Below are 15,278 nucleotides of genomic sequence, written 5' to 3' on the forward strand. Positions count from 1 at the left end.
AGAGAGCACAGCAAGATATGGTGTTGGAAACAGGGTGCTACAAAGGCACCCCAAAAGGAGTGGCTAAATCACTGTAGAGTGTGTTCGATGTGAGCTTACCCACCTTAGATCCAAAGAAAATCAGTGTTTTCTTAATGATGAAGGATTAAGAATCTTGGAGTTTAAAAAAAAATTACAATTCTGGATGTCCATCCACAGGAATTGTGAAAGGTTCATTTTTGTATTAACCTTGAGATGAAGAAAGGAATTTTTATTTGCAGAAAGTTTGTCAGATATCTTGAGTATATAGTCCAGTTCTGGACAACATTGAAGATAAATTACCTTTTAAGAGGCTTCAAAGCTGTGACAGTCTTTGGGGTGTTTTGCTTTATTATGGTGCTATATAAATTTAAGATTTTGTTGTTGGTTATAGGAACTTGATGATTGTCCATTAAGTTTGATTTGTCACTTTAAGTGGTCAACCACAGACATAAGCAATACCTCTGAATTTCCAATGAAACACAAAGCATCACAGAACAAATTAAAAATGGTAAGACAATAAAACAATCAAAATCATCAAGAGCAAAGTATTTATATTGTCAGATTTGCACACCAATTATTTTCCAAACCCATTTCATATAAACATTATAAAAGAATTATTTTAGATATACATTCAGTTAACAACACAAGGTGATAGTGGTAAAATTAAAAGCAGGTCAATTATGGGATCTCAACACACTGTGCATTGTATAGGGTGAAGCAATTAAAAAAAAAACAATTATAAAGAAATGAGGCCACATATTATACCCAAATAATGGAGCATCAATAAGTAAGTGATCAGCCCTGGGTTTGTTTCAGCATAGCAAGTTTCTGTTTTGAGTTTACATCAAATTGCTGTGATTGCCACTAAGCCTTGCCATCTGGCAGGAACGGGCAATTTGACTCGGGAGGTAAAAGCCCAAAAATTATTTCATTCAAATCTTAACTATCAAGAATCCTCTTAAATTTACAAACAATTTCATTAACTGCACTGTGAAATCACCTTACAGCAACTTTGAGATCAAATTCAATTTAACATTAGGAATTCTGTTTACCTTATCAATTTTATAGTACCATTAATCCACAGCATTTCACCAGCCACAGCCCTAACTTCAATAGCAGCACTATAATGAGACTAAAGCAGGGCTGCTGGTGATAGACATAAGCTCTTTTGGTGGCACCAAAAGATAGGTGGGCAGAGAGCTCAGTGAGCAGTTCCTACTTGTTGACTTGCTCAGCTGCGTATCAGACATTGATGTCTGTCAACTGGGACCTTATTAGAATTTGATTTGGAAGCTTCAATTCTTTGTCCTTTTAGTCGGTACTACTTCCAAATTTCCACCTCCCCACAATGCTGTGTGAAATCTTTGAGTCATTAATTAATCACCAGTTGTAGTCTCTACTCCCTCCTCACCTTCCACTCCAAAAAGGGGCAGTTTTGTAAAGGACAGTGTCAAAGCAGGTTTGCTTATTAATGGGCATGTGCAAACATTCAACAGAAGTTTGAACACTAGCCACAAAGTAAAATTCCTATCATTTTTCTTCCCCTCTTTTTATGAGTTTTCTTTAAATAAAGAAATCAGACTTTGTTTTACACAAATTTCCAAAAACCATGAACTGTGGGCTATTTCAGCATCTCATTTGTTGCCAGGGGGAGTAATGCTGCAACAAAAGTTGATCAGAAATAAATGCTTCATTTCTTCCAGTGCAAAGGCAAACAAATGTAACATATGGAAGTTTCTCACCTGTTCCAACAATATTGTAAACTTTAAGCTCTTGTACTCCTCATTTTCTGTAGTGAACAACAAATGTGCTCAAATTCCATTTACAGACTTATTCAGCTTGTGAACTAATAATCATTTCAAATTGATAGAAGATAATTGAATTCCATAAAAGTAAAATATTAAATAGCTCGAAGTACTGAACTGTAACACGAACTCCAGCCATCAAATGTTATTTTCAGTGCAATAGAAGGAATCCAAGATTAATTAGTGCTCAAGGTTAAGAATGAAAAGTGCCATTTTTAACGTCTGTTTACAAATCTATTAGCTTCTTTTCTTAATGTATCAATATCTTCATTGGTATCTGAACTTGGTTCCCAATCAGAATCTTCATCAGTAGGATCCAGATCATCTTCATCATCAATAAAAGTATCATCCAGATCATATTGGTTGGGCTCACCATCATCATCGCTCTCATTATCCAACGCACTTTTACCTAAGCAAAGGAAAACATTTCCAAACCAATATTTATTGACAGACAACTAGTTTTATATCAGAATATTTGCCATATCTCAGGCAAATCTAAGTGCTTTTGTATGTGCCTAACTTTCATGTAGATATGCACCATTCAGGAAGATTTAAAGCCTAGATTACAAACTGGTATAGGGGATGGGGAATGGATGGACAGATGACAATTACGCCCTGTCAACTGAAGCAAACTTAAATTACATTTTACAAGTTGCTAAATATTTCAGTTGATGACGACTCTTCCATAGTTTTCCATTATTGCATCATGGCTACTTCTAAGGGGTCAGATTTGATTCCTACATCAATAAACTTACCTAGAAAAAAAAAGTGTCAATTTTAGACTTAAATTCCAATTGACTGAACATTCTCAGCTTTTTGGGAAAAGCAAGTCTCTTTTGTGAATTCACTCCTAAGTGATTTGGCTATAATTTTGAGATTCTTTCCCTTGTTCCAAATTTCTCCCACCCAAAACAAAAGCTTCTTGGCATCTGCTTTGAAGAATCCTTTGATTATTTTACAGGTCCCAATCAAATCAAATAAATTACCCTGAAACTTTTAAGCTCAAAAGAGATAGAATTTGCTTACATTAAGTATCTTAATAATTCAATCCTTTAGGACATAGCATAACTTTTATGAATCAAATAAATAACACAATCCAAAAACAACATCTTTCCTATGATTCTATATTTAAATCTGAATATAGTAGTCCAAATGGGGAGGTTGACTAAAGCCCAGTACGATTCATGTTACATTTCCTTTGTGCCAAGTTCCTGAAGATAAAAGGCAGCATTTCTTTTGAACACTTATTACTTTTTGTATATCTGTGTATTAGCTTTTATTGATGAGAACAGTGATGTCTGAATATCTCTGCACCCCCACAGTTCTTAATCTCCACGTTAAGAAAGTATTTTGATTTGTCATTCTGGGATCCAAAATAATAATCCAAAATAATAATCCAACACTGTCCACATTTGACCTCCACATTTTTACCCACTCACTTAATCTATTTATCTCTATGTAATTTGCTCTTGTCTGTGCAACTTATTTCCATGTTTTTCTTCAGTGTCAACTACACAGGGATATATAACACTTAATTCCTTAATCGATCATCCATTAAAGATGGGGGGAAAAAAATCCAAGGTCCCATTGCAGATCCCTGTGGAACATCTCTTGCCACCCTCCATTACAGTGCATCATTTCCTATTGTCCAATCATTGCTAATGTTTTCTTCATTTGCTGCAGTGCCTGACCAGTTGTATAGTTAATTTTGAAAATGCTTAGCTTCCTTGCTTTTTCATTACTTGTGCCATTTGCCAAATTGGACTAGGTTCATAATTAGTTTTATGTTAAAATTAGAAACAATAAGGACCAAGTATTCAATGTTTTTGCCCAAAGGCTTGTATTCCCATGTCTTGGGAATACCCCGCTTCTTCTCATTTTTAACCCCATTCTTGTCCACTTCATGTAAAGCTAAAATTAACAAACAGGATTCATCCCTCTTGGAGGCTGGTGCAATTTAAAGTGTACAACTGAGTTAGCATCTTATACTTACCCTGGTAAACTCTTTAATTTGATAACTTAAAAAAAAACATAATAATATATAGGACATGATGCAGCTTTCCACAATTAGTAGTTTAGGAAAAAGGAAATAAAAGAAAATAACTATAATTTGCTCTTACATTTACTTAAATAATAGATGTAATACTCCCTTTGCAAATCTGGTAAATTATTAAGCTGGTACCTTGCATGCTGTGAGGAAAGTAAAGTCCATAAGCATATCTGGACAAATTGTACAGCTTAAAGTAGTGCATGGATAATCAAGAAGTTGTATTTGCTTAATGTTTTTCACATGCTCAAGATGTTCCAAGTGCTTCAAAACCAACGAATTACTTGAGTGTAGTCACTGTCACAGAAAAATATGGCAGCCAAATTGTACACAGCAAGATTCCACAAACTTGGAATAAGTTGTGTAGGTGGAAGCAGCTTGTCACAGAGACAAATAGGTTAACTGAGTGAGAGTGAGATGAGCAGCTAATCTCTTGATGGTGCTGAAAAATTAACACAAAATCAACCTCTGAATACTGAAAAATAATTCCATTACCTTTCTGAGCAACTTGTCTTCTTGGTCTTCTTAATTTACTTTCTAAAATTAAAATATTACCCCATAAGTCTAAACAAATTTATTGAGAACAAAAATTGCAGTCACCTGAATCTCAAAACATTATGAGACACAGCACTACTGTAGGCTATAACTTGGCTACTTATCTTATGGATGATGAAATTACATCATTAATTAATGCAGAAAGCCTCTCCATTTATTAAATGGCCATAATGGATAACTCTCTCATTAACAAGCAATGTCAATACAGTGGGTTAAGACCAAAACTACTCATCTTTCACTGTCTATGTTTGAATCTTTCATTGATGATAACAATTTTCTCTTTGCTGGCTTTAAGTATCTATATGAAATAGGCTTAAGCAGTCTCAGCTCAATTCCTGTTGGCCTTGGGCACAAAGAACAAAACTGGCCCCAATTTAGCAGTTACTGGCAGTCTCCCTAAGGGAAGCTGTGAAGATGGAAAACATCAAGAAATGGAAAAATATTCTCACTGATGCAGCACAGACTGCTTGTCTGAAGATGGGTTAAGTTACCTTGTTGGAGAATTACTCTACATATGACTGTAATATACTTGGCCTGGAAGTGCATGATTCTGAGATTAAGTGCTCAGATGAAAAAAAAACTCCTCCATTCTGGCATTCCTTTCTCTGTTCACTATTATCCAATAAACCTTTATAACATCCCTGATCACCAAATATAATTAGCAATACCTCTTGGGGGCTCACCATCATTTTCCACCTTTTGGTTTCATTAATGTTAATTTGCATGTTAAAAATTTTCAAAAAATTGAATTAGTATTACTCCCTTAAAGTGCACACCTATAAATGATAAAACATGCTGATTTACATAAATTGTTACAATAATTGAACAAATGCAAAATATAATAACTAAAGAAATTTGAGATGCTATACTTTATCCACAAAGATAGCAATCAATTTGTAAATTGATTAAACAAAATGCAAACTTTGAAAATTTTAACATAATTCATTTTTTCCAGTTCGTCAAATGTATCTTTTAGTATTCTGTTAAAAGCAATTTGGGATTTCATATTAAGAAAAATGATTTTTGGATTTTCTGTACAAAATTCTTTGCAATAGCAATCAATTCATCAAACATTTTACATTTTGAGTAGGGAAACTTTGGGTAAAATGTCCACTAGCATACTATTTTGTAATCTGCTATTAAAAATCTAAAATTTCCAGCACATAAGTTTGTAAATATAAATCAAACTGATAAAAAGTAAGTTCCAATATCTAACATAATTAATGGTGAATAGTGCAGTAAAACTCTAATACAACATGCTCAGGACCTGGGTGTTGCTGGATTGGTAGATTTTCTGAACTACTGGATGTTATTTCTATTAATAACTCAATACTCTGAATTCACACTTTTAAAATATTACACAGTATGATGATTTTGTCAGTGAACCAGGTGAGTGGAAACAACTCATGAACTGGGGCCCTGGTGAGTGGAAAGGGAGCTCGGAAAACATTACCTGGTGAGCCAAGATGCTGAACTACTGGAATTTCCAGATAGTTAGTATGTTAGAGTTTCACTGCCTTTTGAAAAATCAGCACAATTATGACTGTGCGGAAAAGATTTGAAAGAGAATGTTCTTACAGTCTGCGTTATGTGAGGGACGGTGTACACAAATTGTATACCGACTACTACAGTAAAAAGAAAATCAATATCAAAATCAAGATGCCCATAAACTGTAAATAAATTAGATCAATTCAGTTTATAGGATACAGAAATCAATGTTACCTGGAGGCTGAGTGTGCTTGTATTCCTTCTTGTGCTGTGGGTTTTTCCTTCAAAATGACAAAACACAGTTTAATCTGTCATTAATTCTGGATTCTACACATCACAAAATGGTCATGTATTTAACTTTTCAGAATGACAATGATTTAAAAAGTTCACAAATGACATTTGTCGACTTTGTAACATAAATCTTTTTTTGTAATTTTTCTCCTCATTCCTATTCTGAAGGCATTTTACCTTGATTGGTTTCTGTTCCCACCCAAAAGTACACAAGTCCAGCAAACAGGGTTCAATCTCTACCTCCTCTGATGTCTATGTGGAGTTTGCACTTTCTCCTACAAACTGCTTGCATTTCCCCAAAGTATACAAGTTTCACTCTAAAGTATACTCTAAAGTTGTGTGGTTGAAGATTAATTAGTCACTGTAAATTGTCCCAATATGTAGGTGAGTGCTAGAACATGGCAGTCGGAATGTGTGGAGTAAAAAATGAATTGGTGTAAGTGGGTGCTTGATGGTCAGTGTGAACACAGTGAGCTGATAATCCTATTTCAGTGCTGCACAATTCTAACAAATCCATTCCAGAGAGTGCGATGATTAGCTATATGAAATGAGTGGATCACAACAAAGATTATTCTATATCTAGGTGAAAATTGGGGTGCAAAATGATTAATGAGATAGTATTGGGTCACTATTTTGCAACATATGATACCTCTCTCTACAAAGAAATGTTAAGTAAATAACATATATTTACAATATTTTATATATAGGTACTTCTTTTAGCTGCCTGATCTGAATATTTAAAGCATTTTTAAATTCTGATTTCCAGCAACTACAATAATTAGCTTTTGGAAATATAGAATTGCTTAGTGAACACATGATTTCAGTAATTGAGGGAATACTGGAGGTACTCAATTCAAACAATTCCCGGAAAATAATCTGATAAATCTAAATGATTAAAATGAAAATGGCTTTAAAATGGAGCAGACAAGTGAGGACAGACATTGTTGTAGAAATCACCAACCTGTAACAAGCAGTACCAAAAGGACACTCTGGTTTGTTGTCGCCATCCTCTTCTCCAACTAATGGGTCTTCATAATCTGGATCTCCAGGATGACTAAACTCTTGAAAATGAACTGGATTCTTCCTTTGCAGGATTTTAAAAAAAGTTTACAAACTTTTAACAAAACAAACACTTAAAACATTAGTGTTGTACTTTGGAAATACCTGAATAGTTTGAAATGTTTTCGTGATCTTGTGTTAAAAGCTAATTAAAAGTTAGAGTTTTAATTAGAGGTAGCAAACAGATGAGAACATTTCAAAAGCCACATGGAAAATCTATTTACTAAATTTACTAATTCTTGACATTTCACTGTTGTATATCCCATTAGATGGTGAGAATGTGTTTCTGGTTTATTATAAATCCTTGATCAAATAGCATAAACATTAGTGACATTAACAATAAGAACTTACAATCTTGACTAGAATTCATAATATCCAAGTAGGAAACATTTAAGCAGTCAATAAACAGCAAAACAGTAACAAAATGTTCTAGTTTCTATCTTCATACAAGAGAGATATTTGATATGAAAGCAAGGTTGAAATGATCAAATAAAGCAGAAACTGTAAAGATGCCAAATCTGAATTAATTAAAGACAGCTGGTGTAGCAAACTATGCTTGCAATGTATAGATTTGTCTTCTTGGAAACTTCCAAGCTATCCAAATCCAAGATCAGATTTATTTCCCAAATAAATCCAAGCAACTCTAATGAGTAAAGACTTCAATTTTAAAATTAAGTTCCATACCACAATCTACCTTTTTGAAGTAGTTTAAGCAAGTTCAAAATGATGTTATACAATGAAAACACACGCACACAGCCCTTCTGAACTGCAACATGTTCAGGATCTCAGATTCATTTTTAACCATATTCTGAGGTGCACTTTATGCTCATGTAACAGAAAATTAAGTAAATTTGCGCAGCAACCTCTCAAAGGATGGTTTTTGAAGCCTCAAATTGTTGATTATTTGGCAACATTGATTTCTGCACCTTTCTTCCTCCAGATGCTATCTATTTTCTTTTTGTTTTCTCTCACCTGCTTCATCCCTGCACCCATCATCACCATTCCCACCAAACCACCTCACTTCTTAGCCATTTTGTTTTGATTCCAAACTGATACTGAGTTTTTAGTATTGTTCTCTAGATGCTCCCCTCCATGGTCTGTTTTGTTACTTGATAGCCAATTTATAAACAGAAGTCTCCCACTTTTCAATTCCTCATTTATAAATAACACAGAAGATAGACTTAAAAGATTTTACTCATCACATTGACTGACTTCCCCAATAAACTTGCCTTTAACTTTTTTTGAATTGTCTTGTAATGATTGAGTACTTTTGATTCTCACCAACTCCTGATGTATATAACTTGTTACCTTTTATCTTTATAATTACTACAGGATAAATTTCTTAAATCCTGTTTGTAGCTTGTTTTTTTTTAGAAAGATACTCCACCTTGTGCAAAAATCAATGAAAAGCACATGCTGGGAAGGTACTACCACAGTGAATAGTCCGTCAATTGTGCAAATAATTAAAACTGCTTGAAGATTGAGGTCTCAATAAAGAGCAGTTTGGGAGCACTGGAGCCAAATCTTGTTATTACTACTTTAATGAGATCCATTTGGCATCTCTTTATTCCATCAATGAAGGTGGACGTTGAGAGCATAAATCATTAAATTTAACAGATGTTTTAAACATTTAAATGAACCTTGGGTGAATGTGAATAGGTTAGAAAGCTAATGTTTAACAGTACTAATCCAGAAGTTGTACAATTATTTCATAAGTGGACAAATTACTTGTCATTAAATTTTGAATTGTACTAGAAATTTCTTTTTATTACTTCTTTCTTAGGCTACACAAGGTGTGGTTAGGGTTGGCAATTATTGCTCATCTCCAGGCCTTTCAGCAGTTAAGAATTAACCGTTTGCTTTCTCATTATGCCATTCCTATTTCCCATCTACATCAACCATTTTTCTGGTGTAATTACAACCTCTTCTCTCCTCTGCATGCTATTGTCCTCAATTCTCTGTGACATTCCTTCCTATTTGAGTTGTATAATTTGTTCCATGTTCTTATATGTTCCACGGTTCAAGAACAATCTCAGATCTATCACTGAATATGTACCTTAGCACTCTTACTTGCCCACCTTGCCATCCTATCACCGCAAAAAAAAGACAAGCTGTTTCCTCCCTTACCAATCACTGCTTAGTTTCGCTTTTGTTGGCTGGATAATCTCCATGCTAAACATCACCCACTCCAGACAGGTTGCCCATTTCTTTATGGGAATCTAACAATCTGGTTTTAAAACACTACAGACAATCGCTAACTCTAAATGAAAGTCTCAATGCCACTTTTATTAATTCTAGAATAGGGATGCACATGTGCATTCTGGGAGCTCTTCTGCAAACATTTTTGGATCTGGAAACCTGCATGGATTACAAGCTCTTGCCTCTTCAAAACAGATCTTCATTCCTTGAGGCATTTCCTTACCAAGCTTAATAATTTTCTTATGAACTGTGGAATTTCTTTATCATGTTACAGACTATTTCCAGTAAGTACACAATATAGAGAAGCCAAAAATTATTTTTTTTAAATTGATTTGCTTCACTAGTCCTTTGTAAATGTAAATTTTGCTAGCTGCTTGGATTTGATGTATTGTTTTCAGGTCTCAGCAGTTTCTGTTGGAGGATAGTATATTCACTTATTTTACACGATTGAAATAAAACTACTCTGATGTGCATATAGTATATATTTCTACGTAGATGACAGATACCTGTAACAATTACTTCCATATACACATGCTCTCTTCTTTTGCTCTTTAGCCTGAGATGCACTTGTATCTCCTGCTGGCTCTGTCTCTTCAAGTCTTGGGCTTCTATTTTTACAATGGGGATCTCGCACTTGTGTGCGCTGCAGCTGCTCCTGCTCACATGGCCGATGGAGCAATCCCACCTCCTCCTCCTCCTCGCTCATTGCCCAGTTGCTTACTTCATGCAATTTCTGTGGGCCACAATCTTCTTGGCTTCTGCTTTCAACATCGTCAAGCTTCCAGTTCCTCTCAATCTGAGAAGGCATTCTGAATTGTTTTTTTAGTTCTCCTTTCCTTTTGACATAAGTGGAATTTGTTCCAAAATTGCTCTCTTTAGTATTGCTCTGGGGAACAAAAAAATTGTAACCATCTGTTAGTGAGAGTATTTACTCATTTTACATGCAACAGCAACATGTATATACATTGAACCTATTACATAAGAAAATATTCCAAAACATTATCAAAGTCTGACAGCAAACTATACATAATGATTTTCAGGATGGTGAGCAATTGGTTTTAAATGTCTTTTAAAGGAGAAATGAGGTAGGGAAACAAATACTTGAGGAAAATCCAGGGGTTTGCCAGAAGGTGATACAACGATAAAAGGGCCATTGTTGGAGGATCTCTCACAGTATGACGGGCTGGAGGAGACCACAGAGGAGTGAAGGGTCCAAAAAGTAATTTCTATGTAACAGTGAGAATGTTAAAATTAGACATGCTAACAAGGAGCCACAATAATCAGCAAGGATAGGGATGACGAACGAACAGAACAAGTTTTATTTTCTTCACTGAAACTAAAACTTTCATTGAGAGGTGGCTCATGAGCTATGATCCACACTTTGCAGGATCTCATCCTGGACCTTGATTGTTAAAGGATGTAGTTGCTCCATGGGTGCAGATTATTAGAGGACCCCTAGCTTTGAAAATGCTAAGTGAAATGTACATCCTTTCAAAAACTTCTGTGTCACTGATGACTTTGAGCTCAGCATTTGAATATGTGCATTTGCAAATACCATCAGCATACTGCAGCTCAATGACTGAATTTGAGATGACCTTAGTTCAAGAGTGGAGGTGATATTGGATGAACAGTGTTCCATTTGAGCTGCAGTTTAGCTCGACTTCAGTAGTAACATTTTGCAATGAGAGAGATTGAGTGAAGTGTTGATGGGATGACATAGCATGGTTTGACACACTAGTCTACATCGAGATTGGGTCTGTTGTGGACCACTAGGTTAAGATCATGGCTTGTATGCAAAGACAAGAACTTCTGTAAGTAGCCACTTTAGAAGGATGCTTCAGTCCTTTTAGGTTTTGAGAAGTTGTAAAGGTCTTTTGTATAGTAATTAATGCCGCTCTGCGTTTATCTTGAAGTTGACACCCAGTGACGATCGTGTCTCCAGCTGCATGGAATCCATTGTCTGATTTTGGGAACAGTCTCTTGGAGGAAGTGGTTGAAGACGACCCTGGTGGCAACCCTCCCTGCGGTAGACAGAATGGATAACCCTCTGTAGTTATTGGAATCAGATTTGTCTCTTTTCTTGAAGGTTATCATTATGACATCTGATGTCTTCCTCCTTCCAGATGTGGAAGATGAGAGTGTGAATTTGTGACTGAAGTTCCTCTCAGCTAATTTTTATAATTTCAATAGGGATACTCCCAAGACTGTTCAGTTTCTCATTTGGCATATGGCCTTTTTGACAACTAATGAGTCAGGGTGGCAGCAAGGTAGTTGGGACCCGATAGTTTGCTGTGGAATAGAGTTAATGCATTTGATTTAAGGACAGACTCAAAGTTGAGGCATTCTTTAAGCAAATCCTAACTGTTGTTTTCTCCTAGATAAGTTCTCCTCTTGGCATTCACTGGGTTGCACCCTCGAGTTTTTGGGGTATACTTGTGTAGTACTGAAGAATTCATGCATGACAGCTTCTATCCCACGGTGATAAGACTATTGAACGGTTCCCTTATACGATGAGATGGACTTCAGACCTCACAATCTACCTTGTTTGACCTTGCACCTAATTGTCTACTTGCACTGCACTTCCCTGTAGCTGTGACACTTTACTCTGTATTCTGTTATTGTTATTACCATTGTGTAATGAATTGATCTGTATGAACTGTATGCAAGAAAGTTTTTCCACTCGGTACGTGACAACAATAAACCAATACCAATATCACAGTAATCAGCAAGTTGCTGGACTTCCTGTGCTCTCTCCACTCACCTTCTGTTCTTTGGGTAGCAGGCTTTCTATTGTATCTCAGCCTTCAGGTGCCTGTAGAGCAGTTTCTGAATCCAAAAGTACCCTTCATTTGCAGTTAATTAGGTCCAGGACTTCTTGCTCATTCTCATCAATTCAGGACTGGGATTTTCTCATTGAGAAGCCAAGAGCCTCTTTAGTGGTGCTAATTGTGGTGGACCTCAGGGCAGTCCAAACCTGTGGATATTCCACAGTTCCTGGTGGTTAGGTGAAGTCCAGTTGTCTGTGATATGGTCTCAATAATGATTTTCTTGTGGCAGCATTTCTGGTGCCCCCTTTAAGGGCGTAACAAAGGGTAAGCGAGTGGTCAATTAAACTCCTCAGTGTTGAAATGACATGGGTGATGTAATCTAACAGTTCCTGGATTCGGGTGTTGCCAATGACATCTTGCACTTGCCTCATTGCTAACAGTGTGATGGTTATTGGCAAGACTTGCTCCAAGCATTTCATGAGGCGGAGAGCTTTCCCTACTGCTTCCTTACCAATTTCACCTTGTCAGAGGACTGCATCTCCCCCAGATTTGAATCTGCTAATGTGTTCCTTCTTATGTGTGTGTTTTGATGTCTCTGCAGTAGTTCTGGAACTCCAGTCATCATGGACTTCCTTGTCACTGGACCAATACCTTGCTCTTTTGAAGCCTATGGGGTAACCAGGATGCAAAGACTATCCCACATTGTAAGAAATCATGTGCAAGCATCCTCCACTCAAGATAAAACTCAGGATCTAGAAATGTCAGAACCCTTACGGACCTTGTTTTAAATCATCAAATTTACAATGTTTTTAAACTTCCCTCTCTAAAAATTAAGTTTTAAAAATTAAAAAAAAACAAGTGCAGCCTCTGGAACGTCTGCTTCAATTCAAGCTTCTATCACTTTACAAACTCTGAGTAAAGTGCTGGATGATTTTGCAAAGTTCCAGATTTAGGTACGAGATGGAATACAAGCTTGAGTTAGAAATGAGATGAGAGACAACAGTACGTCTGGAAAGAAGTCTCAAAAATAGACTTGAAATTAGTATTTGCTTGCTGATACTGATTCTAATGATGATAAATTAAGACAGCAGATTATTAAAAATAATGAACAGCCCACAAATTGATTCTTACCTTGCTGAGTGTAGGCTTTTCATTTTCACTTGCCTCAGCTTTTTTCCTTCTGCCCTTTTTCTCCAGTGGTTGATCTGATGCTTCATTTTCTTTGATGTTCTCAAATGATTCATTTCTTTTTCTTCCTGGTTGAGTTGCCTCCATTTTGGTTTGCTCCGCATCATTTCTTCCTCTTCCACGTCCCCTTCCTTTACCTGAAGCAAATAAAATGAACAAAGAAAAAATTGATAAGCACTAAAACATAGCAAGTTATTTAACAATAGTGATCATATTTTTTGACAAATTCTATCACCATTTTCTCAGTAGATGCACAAGTGGATTAAAAATAAAAAATTATTGAAATAATGAAAGGAATTGGCTTGTTCAGATGGTATGGTGATTATCAAAATGGCCTGATAGTGTGGTAGTAATGCTAATAAAGTTATTAACAGAAAATGCTGCAAACACTCATTAGGTCAGTCAGAAACAGTTTACTTTTCAGGTCAAAAACCCTTCATAAGAAAGGTCTGAAATGTCAACGTAAATGCTGTTTCTTTTTTCACCTGCTGCATATTTCCAGCATTTTCCATTTTTATTTGCTTTCCAGCATTTGTAGCTTTTTTTATCTGTAAGATAACAACGTTTGTCGTCTTTACTATGCTCAACTGATTGCAACTTTTGGATTTCCTGGCATATAGGGTTGAATACAGAAATCTAGAAGTTGCAGTCAGTGATTCTCTATAAAAATATGGGGTATGCTTTTACATTTAATTCAACACTGTTTAACAAGAGAGCATGAGAAATTAAAAGTAAATTCCCATTACAAGCAAATAACTCGCACAAAGATTCTTAAGAGGAACAAACAGTATCTGCATATTTATAATAGATGAGAATAGCTGCAAAGGACTCTGAAATTGTTAATTTAACACACTTTGGGAAAAGTCTTCTTAATTTAAAAGCTTTTTTAAAAATGTAAATGAGTCATTAAAGTGTTTAAATATATCAAGTTAAGATTTTAAAACTTAAATCTTAAAAATATTCTGAATGATTGAAATATTTAAGTCTGCAGCTATGCTCAGCCTACTGTCAGATTTCTTTTTGATGTTGTGGACTGGAGTAGCTTTGACTGTCCGATGTTATACCACTCCTATGTCTGCAGGAGAGGACAACATTCAAGGACATACAACAAAAATCTCTCTCGAATTTGTCAAAGTTCACAGGTAAGTATACTTTGTTTTTTTACTGAGGTCAATTGCAAGCACAGACTTTTGACCACAAAATCCAAGTCATAGTTTCCAGCATTTGATAGAGTTGTAATCTGATGAGGACTTAAATATTATGATATTTCATATGACTACACACAAGTTACCAATGGTGCAATTGCTTAAATGCTGCTAATCTTGGTGATTATTAATTCTTTGTATACATGTAACAGTAACATCTTGGAATATTCTTATGCTGCCAAATAATCTCAGAAACAAAAACACAAATTGTATTTCAGTAAGTTTTGCATGCTGAGGCACATCTTTGAGCCCTTTATAGGGAGAAAAGTGTAAAGATTGCCTATTTCTCTCCACTGTGGATCTTTTGTAATTGATATTTGCTTATCTTCCTGCAGCAAAGATGGTCTTCAAGTGCATTTGCAGAAACCCATTCCTGCCAGAAACCAAAAATACTTCACTATTGCTCTTAGAACTTGGAAGTAAGTTTCTCAGCAGCATGACTGAACAAACATTGAACAATGCCAAGGAAAACCTACTCATGGAAGAATAAAATTTTCCTTGATTTTTATATTCCACCAATTTGCATGCAGTAACTTTCATAGTATAAACAATTTTGTAAGATTAATTTCAAAATGTTAGAAATACCTACTTATGAAATAATAGAATGGTAGGTATTTATCTGTGGTAGGTATTTATCTGCTAAGTCTACTAT

General features: G+C 35.5%; 1 protein-coding gene across 2 annotated transcripts in view; it reads right to left on the reverse strand.

Moving 5' to 3' along the window:
- Positions 1 to 550: 550 nt before the first annotated feature.
- Positions 551 to 15,278, reverse strand: part of aplf (aprataxin and PNKP like factor) — a 45,284-nt gene continuing 30,556 nt past the window's right edge. Inside the window, exons 6-11 of one of the 2 annotated variants that reach the window (XM_052012947.1) lie at positions 13,365 to 13,558; positions 9,972 to 10,351; positions 7,169 to 7,291; positions 6,151 to 6,197; positions 4,369 to 4,410; positions 551 to 2,235 (exon numbers count right to left, since the gene is read on the reverse strand). In XM_052012947.1, coding sequence (XP_051868907.1) covers positions 2,042 to 2,235; positions 4,369 to 4,410; positions 6,151 to 6,197; positions 7,169 to 7,291; positions 9,972 to 10,351; positions 13,365 to 13,558 — 980 coding nt within the window. In that variant the 3' untranslated portion in view covers positions 551 to 2,041. The remainder of the gene's footprint in view (positions 2,236 to 4,368; positions 4,411 to 6,150; positions 6,198 to 7,168; positions 7,292 to 9,971; positions 10,352 to 13,364; positions 13,559 to 15,278) is intronic. The other variant, XM_052012948.1, reaches the window with a different exon arrangement.

This window comes from Pristis pectinata, chromosome 3, assembly GCF_009764475.1.
Source record: "Pristis pectinata isolate sPriPec2 chromosome 3, sPriPec2.1.pri, whole genome shotgun sequence".
Taxonomy (NCBI): Eukaryota; Metazoa; Chordata; class Chondrichthyes; order Rhinopristiformes; family Pristidae; genus Pristis; species Pristis pectinata.